Source organism: Euleptes europaea, chromosome 2 (assembly GCF_029931775.1).
Source record: "Euleptes europaea isolate rEulEur1 chromosome 2, rEulEur1.hap1, whole genome shotgun sequence".
Classification (NCBI taxonomy): domain Eukaryota; kingdom Metazoa; phylum Chordata; class Lepidosauria; order Squamata; family Sphaerodactylidae; genus Euleptes; species Euleptes europaea.
This window is the reverse complement of record NC_079313.1, coordinates 102002315-102020305: the sequence shown is the minus strand read 5'-3', so window position 1 is coordinate 102020305 and position 17991 is coordinate 102002315. Positions and strand designations below refer to the sequence as shown.

General features: G+C 46.2%; 1 protein-coding gene across 1 annotated transcript; it reads right to left on the bottom strand.

The window, feature by feature from the left end:
• Positions 1-1087: 1087 nt before the first annotated feature.
• Positions 1088-16689, bottom strand: LOC130473332 (receptor-type tyrosine-protein phosphatase V-like). The gene is made up of 10 exons (XM_056844854.1): positions 16682-16689; positions 16558-16622; positions 12401-12670; positions 10970-11239; positions 9260-9532; positions 8454-8720; positions 6679-6954; positions 4893-5087; positions 3415-3560; positions 1088-1105 (listed from the first exon to the last, which is right to left on the bottom strand). The coding sequence occupies exons 1-10, from the start codon at positions 16687-16689 to the stop codon at positions 1088-1090; spliced, it is 1788 nt and encodes a 595-aa protein (XP_056700832.1).
• Between the last annotated feature and the right edge of the window lie 1302 nt (positions 16690-17991).

Below are 17991 nucleotides of genomic sequence, written 5' to 3'. Positions count from 1 at the left end.
AAGGGGAGAATTCTTGCCAGCTTGCCCCCCCCCCCCACTTAGGTGAGACCACTATAAGAACTGTGGCAAAGCAGAGCAGTAGGGCTGCCAACCTCCATGTGGGGCCTGGAGATTTCCCATATTACAACTGATCTCCTTACATCGGAGATCAGTTCCCCTGAAGAAAATAGCTGGAGACAATAGCAGTTCCCCTGGAGAAAATAGAACCAGCCTCCAGGCTAAAGTACCATGAAGGCCAAGAAGGACAGAGTGTAGTCCACTTTGCTATGTAACATTGGTAAGAGAGCCTTCTTACAGCTCCGCTGTTTGCCCTGGATCTTGTGGCTTACAACGGAGCACGTGTTGGGAGGATGTCTGTTTGCATGTAGGCAGGAGTGGGTGTTTTATTAAGACACTGAAATCAGCCTGTTCTGGGAGAATAAATGGGTAGGGCTTTAGTCTACAGGCACATTTTATATGCACTTTGTATGCATGTTCATGTATGTATGCATGCACACACACACACAGAGGAAGTGGTCTGTGATATGATCGAGCCCTTCTACTTGTTCCCCCTCCCTCTTTCCATCTAATGATGTGAGATGTTCCAGTTATAGTAAAGGCTAGTAATATCGCAACAGCAAATGGAGCAATATCCTTTTGTTCATCCTGTGGAATGCAGTAAGGAGAGGAACATGCAAGGGGTAGCTGCTGGGCACCCAGAGGGAGGGAACTGCAGAGCCCAGATAGGATGCCAAGGCAGGGAAGAAAGAGAATTGGGAAGAAGTTGCAGGCATAAGCAGACCAGGTGACAGGTACATCCTCAGACAGGACAAGTCAAACTGGTCAGACTTACATGTCCACTCAGTAATGGTGGAAGAGGGGGCCTCGGTTTGGCCTTTCACTGTGACAACCTGTATAGCAAATTGGCTGCCTGCTGGCAAACCTGTCCAGTTGAAATCCTGGGTACCTGGACCCACAACCTGAACTCTCTCAATGCCTGGAGGCGTCAGGTAATACAGGATAAGCCGGTAGTGGTCCTTGCCCCCAGGGGCCTCTGACCAGGCCGTGTTCAGCACAAAGGAGCTGCCAGTGTTCCTCACGGTCAGGTTCACAGGTGCTGCAGGAGCTGCAGAAAAAAGAGAGTTGGGTTCAGCACAGTGATGCTCACACAGCAGGTACATCTCCAGAAAAGCTTATTCCGGCCATTCGCATCAGTACTGATCCACTGTCGCCCCATGAGGCTACCCAGTGGGTGGCCCCCACACAACTTCTCCCATGGCTTGGTTGTTCCTCACAGACAAGTCTTCTGTTATCAAAGATGTGATGCCCCAATCCAGGTGGGCACTTACCTGTGCAAGCTGTGCTGTTCTGTGAAGCTGAGTTGTATGGTCCTGCCAGTGACCACACTGCAATGAGGTAGCATGTTCCTGGTGTTAATTTCATAAGAGTGATATTAGTGCTGGTTTTTTCCACAGAAATGTGACTTCTGGCAGCGGCAGGGCCTTCTTCAGAGACAGAGACCATATAGCTGTCTCTTTGCCCAGCAGGGGCCTTCCATTGCACAGACAACGCTGAGGAGCCGTGGCTGGTCACCAGTAGGGAGAGAGGCATCAAAGGCACTAGAAGGAGAAAAAGAGGCTTCAGGGAAAGGAGGGAATGTGGCTCAGTGGTTGAGCAACTGCTTTGCATGCAGAAGATTCTAGGTTCTATCCCCCAGCAGGCAATACAAGACCTCTACTGAGATCCTGAAAAGCCACTAGGCTGGCTTCATGATAATAATAGGGAACAGCTGGTAGATGAGGTGAGAATGGAGGACACGTTAGGGGAAATCGATGATATGTTGTTACAATTCTGCTTTTATGGGATATCAAGAGTGTTTTTAGTCAAACACGTATGTTGGATTGTAGTATGGCTGATTTTAGTAAATTTAGAGAGATGGTGGGAAGGATTCCATGAGGAAGAGTGTTGGAAGGGGGCAAGTGAAGGGCAGATTCTTTTAAAACATGAGTTGTTGTGGGATCAAGCTATTGCCATTCCCACAAGACAGAATCCAAGAACCCGATGTGAATTAACAGAGAGCTCTACAGTGAGTTGAAGGCAAAAAAAAAGAGGATATGTTTAGGAAATAGAAGGACGGACAAATTACAAGGAACAGTACCTACAGGTTGCTAAACCCTGTAGGGTGGTTGTTAGGGAGGCCAAAGTTCAGAATGAGCTAAGATTGGCCAGGGAAGGTCAAAATAATAAGTAGGGGTTGTTTTTTCCAGTTATGTGAGGAGTAAATGGAAGGAGGTGATAAGCTTGCTACTGGGGGAAATGGAGAAACCTTGATGGAGGATAAAGCAAAGGCAGAGAAGCTTGATGCCTATTTTGCCTCAGTCTTCTCTCTGAAGGAGAGGCCCACTTGGGAAAAGTGGTGTACAGGATGCGAGTTTGCAGCTGCATGTAAGTACCCAGGTCACCCATCTGGATGTCTGGATGGGTATAAGTCCCCTGGGCTGGATGGTGTCCATAAGAGAGTGCTTAAGGAACTAGATGGGGAGTTGGCAGAGCCATTATACATTATTTTCAAGGTGTCTTGGAGGATGGATGATGTGGCAGATGATTGGAGAAGGGCGAATATTGTCCTGGTTTTTAAGAAGGGGTGGAAGGGAACTATAGCCCAGTCAGTTTAACCTCTGTCCCAATACAGAAAATCTTGGAGCGGATTTTCAAAGGGATGATTTGTAAACATACTGAGGATAACTTGGTGATAAGAAGTAGTCAGCATGGATTTGCCCCTAATAGGTCCTGTCAGACTAATTAGTTTCCTTTTTCAATTGGGTGACAAGTTTGATAAATATATATAGTATATTTGAATTTTAGTAAGGCATTTGATAAGGTTCCCCATGATGTTTTGGTCAGCAAATTGGAGGACTGTGGATTAGTTTTAGAATGGCCAGGTGGATAAGAAATTGGTTGGATAATCACATCCAAAGAGTGGTAGTTAATGGCTCCTTGCCTGATTGAAGAGTAGTATTTAGTAGGGTACCGCAGGGCTCAAAACAGATACTGGACAATTTAAAGAAATAACTTCTTGTCTGATGCATTTGATCATAATTTAAACAGTACAAGAATCCAAAATGAGGAAGACAGCTCTTGCTGCTGTTGAGACTTCTACTGCAGCTGGGGGTGCCCCAGAGGAACCATGCTATTGAGTACCACAAACACAATTTAAGGGGCATGGGGGTGTGCTACACCCCTGAGGGAAATGTGCATTCTCAGGCCAGACCGAGCAGAATATGAAAGGGTCCAAAGAGACTGGATTATACCTGTGTAGCCAATGGCTGTTTGTGAGGAAACGTAGTGAGGTCCAGCCCTGGAGACAATCTCAACACGGTATCGTGTTCCTGCCACTAGGCCATCTATGGCCACTTGGGTAGTTCCATGTGGCACCGACAGGTTCCGGATAATGGACAAGGATTCATCCGAGTAGAGCTGTATCCAATATTCTCGTCCCTGACCGGATTCCATCCAACTCACAATCAATTGCTGGGGGGTCTGGCCACACCGCACGCTCACATTAGCCAGAGACTGGGGATCTGCAGAGGTAACATAAACATGGGGCTCAAAATGGAGGAGCAAGAAAAGTAGACAATGGTTGCCAACCTCCAGGTGGTAGCTAGAGATTACAACGGATCTCCCGCTATTACAACTTATCTCCAGGCAACAGAGATCAGTTCACCTGGAGAAAATGGCTGCTTTAGAAGGTGCTCTATGGCATTATACCCCATTGAAGTCCCTTCCTTCTCCGAACCCCGCCCTCCTCTGGCTCCACCCCAAAAATCTCCAGGTATTTCCCAACCTGGAGCTGGCAGTCCTAGCAGACATGCTGACTGAAACTCACAACAACTGTTTTTGCAGGGGCCATTGATGCTAGCTTTATTTACCTCCAGAGACAGATTGTGTTCTTCCAATTAACGTCTTGCAAGGATGGCTACACCACTACTAGAAACTTTTGCTGCCTGCCTGTTAAACTCTTAAATGTACATGCTTTGTATTACAAGATAACCAGAAGGAAAAACATGTTAAAATCTTGATTAAATAGTAAGCCTTAGATATGTTTTCAATATTGTCAAGATTCCTAACAGAAGGTAGCAAAACAGCTGGTAAAGCAGCCATATTTTAACTGCTGTCCAAAATACGAGATGCATCAGGAAAACATGAAATAATATGCAATGCCTCAAGTAGGACACTAGAGGGAGATTACATCACATAGAATAATGATAAGGCAGAGAAATCTATTTTGAAGAAGTTCAACCTTCTCTTGATTTTAATTTCATTTATACTCCACCCTAAGTTCATACAGACCCCCCCTCCAGGCAGCTCAGAAAAATGGCAAAACAGTACTTAGAAACAGCACAATAAATAATTGCAGCTCACCAGAATCCTCACAATGCAGAACATAAAGAATATTTAACTGTGCTCAGCTTTGCTCTAGGTCAATCCTATCGACTACTTGGCAACGTCAGTTATAACTCAGTACAATAGTGCCAAATTAGATGGCCACAGGAAACAGGGAGGCTCACTTATGTAAAAGAATACCTTTGCCCGGCAGGAAATGATGGATTATCTCTAAAACAGAGTGAGGATGGCAGATGGACCCTCATCTATCACGCGGATGCAAAGAAGGTACTATTATACATCCCACTAAAACCAGAAGGGGCTGATATATCACTGTCTCCAAACACTGCATTACCAAGCTACCAAGATATTAGACCTCAGCAAATGCCAGTAACTTTGGCCAACTGCCTGTAAGTGCAAGGTCTCCCACCATGTACAGACCCTTGAGTACTCACATGTCCATGCAGAGATCAACGGTGATGAGGCCCGATAGGGTCCTGCTAATGCCATCACTTCCAAAAAGTACTGACTGCCGGGGACAAGTCCTTGGAAGGTAAAATTCTGCATGCTGGGCCCAATCGTGATGTTTCTCAGAAGTGGGTACTGCTGGCTGTAGAAGCGCAGAAAAAACTGGTCTCTGTCACAGAGAGGTGGGTTCCAAGAGGCAACAAGATTGGAGGACCACTTGCTGCTGGTCAGCCTTACCTCTGAAGGAGCCAAAGGATCTGAAAGGAAACAGGGTCCTGATTTACTAGTTGATTTAGTAGTTTCTACAGTGAAGTAGGGGAGCAGTGTGGAAGGAGAGATAACGCAGTACTGAAGGCCTGACTCCTCTCGTACTATCCAGACCACCAGTTAAGATCTGCTTCTCAAGCCCTGTTTTCTATGCCTCTGCCTTTAGAGGTGATGCAGGTAATGACAAGAGACAGGGCATTTTCTGTGGTGGCTCCTCATCCTTGGAACGCCCTCTCCCTTGAGGCTCACCTGATGCTTTTAAACTATTTTCTTTTAGGCACCAGGTCAAAACACATCTTTTTACCCAGGCTTTTAATTAGGTTTTTTAAAAAAATCTTATTAGATTTTTAATAGTCTGCTTCTGTTTTATGGATAGTTTTTACGCTGCTTATGTTCAACAGCTTGTTTTTAATATGGTGCAGATTTTATCTGTAAGCCACCTCGAGCCAGACTCTGAAGAGGAGACATAGAGATATCCCAAATAAATAAATAAATAAATAAATAAATAAATAAATAAATAAATAAATAACTAGAAAGCAACTAAAGATGTTTTTTCAGGAACAGATATTCCCACCCCCTGAAACCCGCTGACCTTGAGATATTAGGAATATAATGGCTGCTATTTATCATATACTAGGAGTTATTTAACATGTTCAAGAGACCTAAGAAATTAAAATAAAGTTAACAGGTCATGACAACAACGGGTCTGGATGCTTCCCCTGAATAATTCTCATCAGCTTCCAAAGTTATATTGCTTATTTTCTCTCTCACACTCTGCTGTGCCCAGCCCCGCAATGGCCCAAATAAGTTGTGTCATGTCAGCCTCATCTTTGGTCTGGTACATTCATGGTAAGCTTGTGATGTTAGTTAGTTGCTTCCACATTACTATAAGTCATGGATAACTGTGGCAAAACCATCCTTTTCCAGGAAGTGCCATAGCTGGTGTACCAATGGAAGCTGGTGAAAGGCACCCCAAGCTCCAGATGCCAAGTGTGAATCCATAAGCAATGAAAGATCTAGGAAGATTGGTGGTGGAAAGTGCCATCAAGTCTCAGCTGATTTATGGCAACCCTATAGGGTTTTCTTGGCAAGAGACATTCAGAGGTGGTTTGCCATTGCCTGCCTCTGGGCAACCACACTGACATTCCTTGGTGGTCTCCCTCCCAAATACTAACCAAGGACAACCCTGCTTAGCTTCTGAGAGCTGACAAGATCAGGCTAGTAACACTCCCAAACTGCAATCCAAGAGCAAGAGCAAGAACAAACCCTGATACTAATCAGCTGGATTGTGAACTTCTGTTACAATTCTAAATCAGACTCAACTCCCCTTACAGTAAAAGTCGAGTTTGGCCTTTGTAATATTCCCAGTCAACGTTTCCTTGCCTACTCCTCACCTCCACTGCCCCCCGTTTTCACAAACAGCTCTAGTGTGTGTCCACAGCAAACTTTTCACTTGTTTCATGGTGTGCACTGCTCTGATAGTGTCTCTTCTCTCTTTCTCTGTGTGTACAGGGAGAATCTCCAAATGACAAAACTTGCCTAGGAACACTCCAGCACTTCTCCTGAGAGCAGCATACTTACGCGTCCAGTCACTGGTGGATTGAACGAGAGATCGGAATGGGCCAGCCACTCCTACCATCTTCAGGGTGTACTGACGTCCAGGGACCAGCCCTTCAAAGACAGTGTTTGTGCCGCCCTTTCCTATGGTCACATTTTGGATCTCCAGCTGGGACTGGGTTTCCAAGAGGGTTCCTATATAATGGCCTTTCCCCCCAGAGGAGTTCTGCCAAGAGGCGCGCAGTGACCTTGTTCTGTGACCTTCGTTGCTGAGGCTCAGGCGGTCTGGAGGCAAAGGATCTGAAAGGAGACGTTCAGAGCTTCCTTTAGGGTTTTTTCCCCCTCCACTCTAACCAAAAAACAAAACCTTTCAGCCACCCAACAATGGATTGTGACGGTCTTGTCTCTAAAAAGCATCTCCTTACTGACATCTCACTTTAGCAAAGCCTACTATCCGCACACAGGCACCAATGCTCCATTCCACGAGCAGCACCGGAAATCTGTTCCTTTCCTTTCTCACCTCCCTGGTCCTGGGATCCTGACGATGTGCAACTGTTTCCCCATAATTCTTGGCTGGTTTTAGCCACATTAGTAGGGTTGCCAACCTCCAGGCACTAGCTGGAGATCTTCTGCTATTACAACTCTTTCCAGCCAATAGAGACCTGGGGGAAATGGCCACTTTGGCAATTGGACTGTATGGAATTGAAGTCACTCCCCTCCCCAAACCCTGCCCTCCTCAGGCTCCGCCCCAAAAACCTCCTGCCATTGGCAAAGAGGGACCTGGCAACCCTACACATTAGACTTCTTCCTATTCCTTTCCTATTATCATACTCTGATTACTTGCATCGCAACAGCATTAGACCCTCTTTCTTTTCTCTGTCCATGGCTATCCCCAAACAGCATGTGCATCAAGTATTACTAGGAAAAGAAAGTGCTTTCATTGACAGAAGCAGAATAAATGGCCCAGGCAGCACAATCATGGAAGGGGGACAGGCAGAGTTTCCAGGCCTGGCCTGGCAACCAGTGGGAGACTTGGGGGAGAGCATAAGGGGGCAGCCATTGGCAACAGTGTGACATCACTTCTGAGAAAACCCCAGAAGTGACAACATGCCTCTCCAGTAATGACCAGAAATTCTTGGTGAAACCATACCGTTTTTGACCATTCTTAGGAGGACTGACATCACTTCTAGAGTTTCTCTGGAAATTACATCACACCATAGGCCCGACAGCCATTTTTTATTCTATTTTTCCCCATTTCTGCTATGAGTGGTGGTAGAAAACAGGAACTGGGGGCAGGGCAGGGAGACTGGAAACTCTATGGACAGGTAACCTCTCTAGGGGTGGGGGGACAACCTAGGCTGCAAGCCCATAGCCATAAAATGGTCCATTTACGTTATTTCACAAAATAAAATACAGCTTTTTCCTTTTGGGAACCATAGGGTGGGATCATGGTGGTGGGGTCTGCACCACAGGTTACTTTTTTCCTGAGCAGCCTAATTTCCTAATGGTAAGATTTCCCTGAAGGAGACAATTCAAAGTTAAATCCAGTTAAAGCTCAGACTGGTCTTTAGTTTCAGCTCCTGCAATGCTGTATTCTATACAAGTAACTAGAGTAAATCAGCGCCTTGACGGCCCGTCAAAAGTCCCCAGCGGCTTCGTGCAGCCAGCGTGACAGTCTCTAGTCCATGTGCAAAGCCTACCAGGAAGTGCAGAACCACCTATGCTTTCCTCAGCGACCACCAGCTCTTTCTAGTGTTAAAGTGTTCATAATCATATATTGCACTGTCTTTGAAACTCACATGTCCAGTTTGTGAGGCGGAGGGGCAGAGAGATGTAGGGCCCAGCGACAGTGCTGATCTCCCACACATAGTGAGTGCCTGGGCTTAACCGCTCATAACGCAGGCCAGAATAGCCTTTAGGCAGCGAGTTGTTTTGCACCACCATGGGTGGTTCTGTGGTGTACAGCGCTGCCACATAGCCCGTCCCAGCCACCTCTTGCCACCGAGCATGAAGCATGTGGGCACTGCCCTGGCTCGACAGGCTGCCACCCGGTGGAGCTAATGGATCTGGAAAGGGAAAAGAGAAATAAACATGATGCACAGGGCTTCTCGCCAAAAAGATTTAAATTGATCCCATATGTGGAGTGCGCAAGCAACAAAAAAAGAAAAGCTTCTTCCACAAGGCTGCTAGTGGTATTTTTCTGCAGCATTTGGGTCGTGGGGTATGCGCCAGTATCAGAATGCTCCCCTGCTCACGTCCAGTTCTCACACTAGAGCAAGTGCCGCCCAATTCCAACAACGTAATGGAATTCCAGTGATTTGTGATGTTCCAAAATCTCTCAGATACCGTAACTAAGATGGAGAAAGAGTCTCTCTCTCTCTAAACTTCTAGATGGTTAGAATGAAGGAACCTCTTTGGATGGAAGGAAAGCAAAGTAACTATTTTAACCTGAGGAGAGCATGCGTCCTCCTCTCACAGCGCCCACACAGGCGGCACCCAACCGGCCTGCCCTTCTTTCAAACACTAGCCAAGAGCCCTTCTTCCCCAGCCAGCAACCATTTTGGCAAAAGGCCAGCCCTCCTGCCCACACTGAAACCCAGCTTACATGTCCAGGCAGAGGTGTTCTGCGAGGGTGCTCTGTGGGGCCCAGCAACAGCAGCCACCCAAGCAGTGTAACGAGTCCCAGGACTCAGGCCACGGAAGGTAACATGTGTGCTGTGGGCCGCTACTGTCACATTTCGGAGGGGCATGCTGCTCCTTCCCTCCTGCAGAGTCACCAGATAGAATTCTCTTCCTCCAGCCGGGGATTCCCATGACGCCTTCAAGGTGTTGTTTCTGCCAGAGTTGACCAAGCTCACACTGGTTGGGCTCAGAGGGTCTGGGGAGAGAAGAAAACACAATGGATGGTTGGAGAATATCAGACTAAGTCTGTAGGGAGGGATACTTATTGCATGCATAGAACTGAGTGGTTGTTTTGTTATAGTACCTTAGAAATAAAGATATGCATGCACACCCATCTTTACCTGCACCCAAACAAACCTCTGGGTCCCCAGCCTTATCTCTGAGGACATCAGGGTCTAACTAGCACTCCTGTGAGTGGGGTCCCATTCTAATCACTAGGGTGGGCACAACATGTTGGACTGACATTTCTTCCAGACACCCATCTCCTTTCCTTTAATGGTAAGGCTTTATTGGCCAAAGCCATAAGCCTAACCACAGTAATAAATATGCAAAAAAAATTGATCTGCTGGATCTACATTGCTCAAGTCAGTAGGAGACTATTCAACTGTCTACTGACAAAAACAAACACAGTGGGTATCTCTGTTATCCCAAAAATCTTGGATAGTAGGGAAAGCCAAGCTTCAAAGAAAATAAAGAATAATTTTGCCTAATACAGGGTAGAACAAAAAGGTGTTTTTGTTTTGTTTTTGCAGTTAGCTTATTTCTCCCTAATGCAACCTAATCAATTTGTCTGTAAAGATATCTTTTCAGGGCTGGTCAATCTGAAGGGGCTTTCTGCCAGAGGAACAAATCTATCAACTGTGGAAGATCATTTTAATGACAGAAAGCAAGACGCTGTGGCCTTTTGATCTTCACAGCCTTAATGACACTCTATAGGTTGCATAAAACAAAATATCTCTGGTTTAGCCTTACAGAAAGGGGAAGCGCTATAAAACAGGGAAATGCAAGATTTATCAGTGCAATCCTCTGTCTTCAGAGTTACTCCACTCTCAGCCATGGACTGGGGTAACTCTGCATAGGATTGCAGTATAGAATAACACTATCTCTAAGAACTGAACTATACATTTTGTTGGAGGTCTATGAACAGATTCCCCAGTGTATTTAACATCCTTAAAAAGGAGCAGTGAGAAGTGTCTCTCCACCCCCGCTCCATTTGAACTGGTGCTGTAGCATGGGGAAAAGAACCCATTCCTTCTGAAGCCATTTTAAAAATATAAATTAGTCCCCTAAGTTGCTGTTAGTCCCAGGGTAAAAAACGAACGGAGAAACCAAGCTTTTTTAGGAAAACCACACAGGGAGAAGTGGTTAAATCCCTCTATCTCAATGTCATGGCCCTGATCCAAATCGGGGGACTCCCCTCCTCCATAGCTGCCATAGAGTTTTATCTTCAACTCGGACACGTTCATGCTCATTGTTTTGGTATTAAAACCGAGACAGGGATGGCCCCTGGATCTTTCTGGAACAACCTGATTGGCTCAGGTTGGCTTGCCACCCATTTCAAAGGCACCTTATTCCCGTTTGGTGCCTCTCTTGCTTTCATAGTTCTGCAAGCAGTATCCTGCCCCATACTCACGTGTATAAGCGGTGGCATTGGGACCCTCAGCCTCATAATGCCCAGCTGACACGCTGACCTTCAGTAAGTAGAGGGTACCAGGTTGCAGGTGCTGAAAAGTGTAGCTGTCCACACCCTTCCCGGTTGACACTGTGATGCTTTCGGTAGGGGTGCGGAGGTTTTGGAGGGTGAAATGCAGCCACTCTGCTCCCTCTGCGCTGGCCCATGAGGCGGTGAGGCTGGAGCTGGAGCGCCTGCTCTGTAAGGTCAGTTTCTTAGGGGCAACAGGGGCTATAGGGACAAATCACAGCCAACGTAAGTCAGTGCTCATTGCATGATTCCGCCAACGCAAAAGTGGCCGACCCAGCCCTGGCCAGTCATGACTTAAGAGCGGACATTCTGGAAGCCTTGCAAATAAGTCAACCCATCAAAGCTACTAGACCATTTTAGTAGCCTGCCTATAAACACATGCCAGTCATTTGTGTTCCATCAGTAGCTGAGAATGAGAAAAGCATCAACTTCTTCCAGTTTACAAACACTTTCCTGAATCATTGTCTGCCGGTGACACCCCTGCAATCTACAATCTAGCCTCATTTATGAGTGCCATAGACATTATGAGTTAATTTAGCATAAATCATTAGCATATTTTTTCTCCTCCCTCTCCTGATCAAGCATGTGAATGAAGAGATATAATGGGATGTAGGCCAGAATGGCGCGGTGGATAGTGTCAGACTAGAGTCCAGGAGATCTAGGTTCAGGTTTTTCAGTTCTCCATCTTGGCCATGAACCTCACTAAGTGATCCTGTGTCTGTCGGCATCTCTCAGCCTAGTCTACCTAACAAGGTTCTTGTGAAGAGAAAATAGGAAGGGGGAATTGTGTACACTACCTCAACCTCTCTGGAAGAAGAGCAAGACAAAAAAAAATGAGCTAGACCAGTGGTCGGCAAACTCTTTAGTCAACAGAGCCAAATATCAACAGTACAACAATTGACATTTCTTTTGAGAGCCAGTTTAACCCCCCCAGCTGCCTGACGAAGCAGTTTAACCCCCCCCCCCGGCCAGGCTTCCCGGGACTCCCAGGAAGCCTGGCGGGGGGGGGGGGTCTTTAAACTGCTCTGCTCTGCCTGGAGACACGCCAGAGGCCGTGGGGGTGGGGGCGGGGGGGCTTCACACCTGCTCGCAGCTGGAGGGCGGCGTGGAGGGTGTGGAGGGCGGCGGCACGGACGGACGCTGTGCCCTGCGGGGCGCCGGGGGTGTAGTGGGCCACCTATTACAACTGATCTCCAGCTGATAGAGATCAGTTCAGCTGGAGAAAATGGCCGCTTTGGCAATTGGACTCTATGGCATTGAAATCCCTCCCCAAACCCAACCCTCCTCATCTCTGCCCCCAAAACCTCCCTCAGGTAGCAAAGAGGGACCTGGTAACCCTATTAGAACAGCAACTTCCTCTACCTGTCCACTGCTGTACACTGGTGCTTGCTGCAGAGTGACCCGCCAGTGTGGTGATGCGCAGGGCATACTTGCTGCCAGCCAGAAGCCTGTCAAACTGGAAAGTGGTGGCTCCTTTTGGAAGGGTCACATTCCTGACAGCGGCCTGCGAATCCGTGTGGTAGAGAACCAGCTGGTAGCCATCTTTCCCACCAGGGGCTTCACTCCAGGAGGCCACTAGCACTGAAGGGTTGCTTTGAGTGCTCAGGACCACATCCTTTGCAGGGGAAGGAACTAAAACAAAATACAGGTTCAAAGAATGGGCTTGCCATTGAGTAGCAGCATCTGGGTAAGTACAATGTATCATGTATTCTTTATCAGATCCCCAAATCTATGTTTGAAGTTTGAACTCCATGCCCACCTCCTGGCCAGATTCCCAAAAGGGTGTTTTTGCCTGTTTGTTTGTTACAGTCCATATCATGAGTGTTGAGTTTGCAGCTTTGAGCTAAAGGATGCATGCTTTGCAGTGAGGTACTGCGTAGAGTTACACCCTTCTAAACCCATGGGCTTAGAATGGTGTGGCTGCAGTGAGGACTGCACTTTAAAAGTCTCACAGTCCTTTTTAATCCCATATAGGGCTCTGTTGAGCATTAGGTAGCGAGCTTTGTTTCATTTCAGACAGGCAATATTGATGTTAACAAGTTCAAAGGTATGATGTAACCTGCAATATGTTAATTTAGCATTTGGTCAGTGAGAGCATCCGTTGCGCACATGCAGCTTGTCACGTACACAAGCAATCTGCATTTTACTGTGCTTTCTCTATATCCTTTTTTTAGAAGAGAAAGCAGTGTTCCAGTTAACTTTTGACCATCAACCTGGAAGGATGGAGGGGCGATTCTTATATCTAGAAATGCCTCGTGTTTAAGCTTAGTGCCTGCCAGAAGCATCTGGCTGTATAGGTAACTGTAGAGATGTAGAAAGAATTTATTTGTTTTACCTCCCGTGAACCTTTTCCCTGATTTAGTGAGTAAAGATTGTTTGACTAAGACAAAAGGACTTTGTCTATTTTTGTGCATGTGTGTGACTTACTCTATTTTCATTAGGCCATAACCAAACGATCCAATCCCTCTGAATCGGTAGCAGATACTAAGAAGTAAGGCTCAATTCTAACAGGCTCTGACCTGGATAGCTCAGGCTAGCCTGATCTCGTTGGATCTTGGAAGCTAAGCAGGGTCAGCCCTGCTCAGTATTTGCATGGGAGACCACCCAGGTGTTGGAGTGAGTGACCCAGCATGTCTGGACATTGGGGGGCACTACATCACTCTAAGTGTGTATAAGTGTTATCTCCTTGAATGGTACATCCCTCTCTTTGTCTTTGCCTGGGAACTGCCCTCTGACCCCTCCTCTCTCTGTTCTTCCCACTCTCCACATGGATCTTCAAGGAATCACACGTATCTACAGCTCTCTCCTGTAGAAACAATGCCTCATACTTCCATATGCGTCGTGCTGAGTTAGCTGGCCACATGTGACAGGGAAAAGTACTCTTTAGATTAGGTTTCTGTTTCTTCCTTTTGACTGCAACCTGAATATAAACAGAATCTACATGAATAAATGTAAGTTTTACTTTTTGCAATATACTTTGTGGGAAACTTATTTACTGCACTCAATATCACACTTCTATGAATGGGCAACTTCTGCTATATTAACCATATATCCCAATACAAGGAAGACAAGGGTTGGTCCACAGAGGCAAGCAATGGCAAACCACCTCTAAATGTATCTTGCCTTGAAAACTCTATGGCAGGGGTGGGGACCGTCAGGCCCGCGGGCAGTTTAAGGCCCACAAAATAATTTGGTCTGGCCCTTCGTGGGTCCTGGCAGATCTCTAGCTCAGAAGGATCTAAGACTGGCGATCTGCCCCCTCCCGTGGACAGGAATAGCCTCTATTCAAGGTGGATGTGAGTTTGTTTTGCTGAGAAAAGGAACCTTTTTCCCCCCTTGCAGAAGAGTCGTTATCTATGGAGCTGCTAGGACCGCCCAAGAAACTGTATTAACCCTTTCCCACCCAGGCCATGGAGAAACGCATTCCCTCGGTACAACAAGAGGGCTGGGGGTGGAAGTGGCGACAATAGAGGGGTTAAAGGGGGCAGGGCCAGAATGCACGGGAAGGGGGTGAGTTCTTAGCCAGTGTTCTCTTAGTCTCATTTCATCCCTGCAGGCAGAGGTAGCAGGAGCCGGCTGTAGAATCCGGCCCTGACCATGTGGAACAGGAGCAGCTCCGGCATGTGGCTGGACGGCTATGCCCAGCTGGAGCAACAGACCATCCTGTGCCACCAGGCCTGCTTGTCTGCTCTGGGGGGGTCATCTGGGGCAGCTGCCTGCTTGGGGCTTGGTCTGCTAATTTTGTATGGCCCGCGAATGATGTTATAAATATCCAAATGGCCCTTGGTGGAAAAAAGGTTTCCTACCCCTGCTCTATGGGGTCACCATAAGTCGGCTGCAACTTGACAGCAAAAAAAAAAGGGAGGGGAGAGGAACCTGTCTGCAAGCACCATACATTCCACAAAGGAGATTGTATATTAATACAGACAGAAGATGTGCTATGTTGTATTTCAAACACAGTTTCATAACTTATTACATCCAATATAGCTCAGACTGCCCCCTGCTACAGCTTGATATTGGAAGTCTGGAGAACAAACCACACACAACTCATCAGGAGCACTGCTTTGCTAAAAAATATGTATTGTGGAAAAAATGTTTGGGTACATTTCTGCTGATGAATGTATACAAACATTTAGTAGTCAAAGGATTTCTCATAAGCTTGAAAAGAGCTCCATAAGGTATTACAGTTTGTCTAAAACAGAGTGGCCCATATCAATTGACCTAACAGAAAACCTTGGGCTGCTTGAGACAGAGAACCTCTTGGAATAGAACCATCAGAAACACTTCTGAGCTGACATCACTGCAGACACCAGACAGGATCTGGCGCTCTGACTTGCACACGCAAAATCAGCCATCTTGGATGCAAGTCAAAGGAAGAGAAACTCCTTCTTGCAGCATGGCCAGAAGCATCGGATTTGGGGCATGTTTATTACTTATATTAAAAAATAATGAGAGAAACAGGCAGCAGGAAAGCAAGAAATATTCTCAGCTGACCTAAGCAAGTTTACTTGGAAATAAATTCCATTCCAGTTAATGAAACTCACTTCCAAGATATAAAGAACACTAGGATTGAGATGTTACTGGAAACAATCTTGCATGCACCAAAACAACATGTTCCTTTAGCTAGCTGATTCAGATGTTTCTGGAATGAAATAATTAAGTGAAGAATGCAGAATGGAATCATCATACAAAAATAATAATAATCAGAGAATAACTTTTCTCACAGAAAAGCACTGGAAGAGGTGCTTGACTCAAAAGGTACAGTACTGTACAAAAGATGAGCCAGACATACACTTTTATTGGCCCATGCTCAATAGAAACTCCTGGAGAATGGTGCATTCATGGTGAGTACTGTAGGCAGAGCTACCGGGAAAGCCTATCATATCAAGCTCACAGACTCTGACCTAGCTAGAGCAACTCACTCTGGAACAATTAACATAAAATCCCTTTTGAGCCAAAATCCAGAAACCCCGTTACGGATGAGACAATTCTCGGCACGTATACACTGGACGATCATGCATTTTCGTAATGTCTGAAGGGTTTTCATGTGTCTGTGTCTGAAGGGAGAACGTGCTCCCCTCCCCCAAGAACCACGAATGAGAGAGAGTCTCCCAGAACTATACATTTTCAGGCCATAGGAGAGACATGAGTGACAGAAAGTATTAGCTGAAAGCAGAAAGATTGTCCCACTGTTGCCGCTTTTTCATTTGGGCAATATAATGATCCCTTTGGTTTCTGTGCCTTCAGCCATGTACCATGACATTTCCACCAGGCATACTCCCCAGACCAAATGACAGACCAACAAAGGTCTTGCTTCCTTCCTGCTCCACCAAGTGACTCTCACTTCAGAAAGCCAGAGAAGGAGTATATGCTACTTTCACCAGTGTGGCATAGTGTGCCAGTGGAAAGTTTCTACTGAACAGTGCATTGTGCTAAGCCCTCGTGGTCATCATGTATCCATACATACCCACTCCAAATTCAAAATGATGAAAAAACAGCTGTATCTTTCTCCAGCTTACCTGTTTGCCCAGTGACTCTCCTACTGGCATTCTGTGCACAAGCCAGCAGGGCAGTGACTTCAATGCTGTATCGTGTCCCGGGAAGCAAGCCCTGGAAGTGGAAGCTAGTAGAATTGGGCCCAGCTGATCCATTCTGCAGCAGAGCGTTGGCCTCTGAGGCATAAAGAGCCAGCCAGAACCCTTGGATATCTTTCAAAAGTTTGTTCCAGGCCAGGAAAAGGGAGTCAGAGTGACCGTGATTGCTGACACTGACATTCAGGAGGTGTCCTGCAGGAAGGGGGTACATTTGTTTGTACAACACATACAATTAGGGTAGCCAACCTTCTTCTTTCTAACCTCCAGGTAACAGCTGTAGATCTCCTGCTAATACAACTGATCTCCAGTCGATAGAGATCAGCTCACCTGGAGAAAATGGCCACTTTGGCAATTGGACTCTATGGCATTGAGGGCCCTCCTAGGGTTGCCAACCTCCTGGCAATAGCTGGAGATCTCCTGCTATTACAACTGATCTTCAGCCGATAGAGATCAGCTCACCTGGAGAAAAATGGCCGGTTTGGCAATTGAAGTCCCTCCCCACCACACACACTGCCCTCCTCAGGCTCCGCCCCAAAAACCTCCTGCTGGTGGCAGCAAAGAGGGACCTGGCAACCCTACATACAATAGACTAGGATTTATCTCGATTTTGCTTTGGACCTTATTTGGGATATTGCTTAAATATTAGCAATGGGTCTATGCCCTGCTTAATTGCAAAGCCTATTTCTTCCCTGTGTTACTTTTGTCCCAGATGTTTATTTGTGGTAATTGCGAATGTATTGTAGGTGGCCTGCGATGAACTCACTAATCTGAGAATTCTGCATATTGGGGTTGTTGAAACATGTATGCAGGTTAATTAAAGCTCGAGGAAATTCCAGATCTGTTGCAATCCTACCATGACTTCCTGAGTTAACAGAATTTGGTTTCATCTGGCAGATGTGTAGGTAGGAAGATTTTTTTAAACAACCAATGCTTTTTTGGGGGGGGGGGGCTTTCTGCATAATCTTTCCTGTCTGCAATAAACGGACATTTGTTTCCCATTTCTTGCATACACACTTTGCAGAGCTACCTCAACAGTAGCACTTTTGTTCTGGGGACATCATATTTTCCCAAGTACTCAAAGCGCAACATTTTATATCTGCATCAGATGAATATGCTTATTCTGCATATTGGTTTTTATGGCAATTTTCGCTGAAAAATAGCAATCTTGATTGCAAAGTCTGCACTGGCAGACAGTTATGTTTTCCAGATGGAAAAGTATATTGCAAAACTTAACACTCTTACCAGGCACTGCCAATATGTCTGGACACTTGGACAGCTGTGCAAACTGGCTTCACCAATCACTTCTCTTTCTGCCTTTCTTTGTACTAGTAACTAGAGCATGTCATCTATACTGAGTCC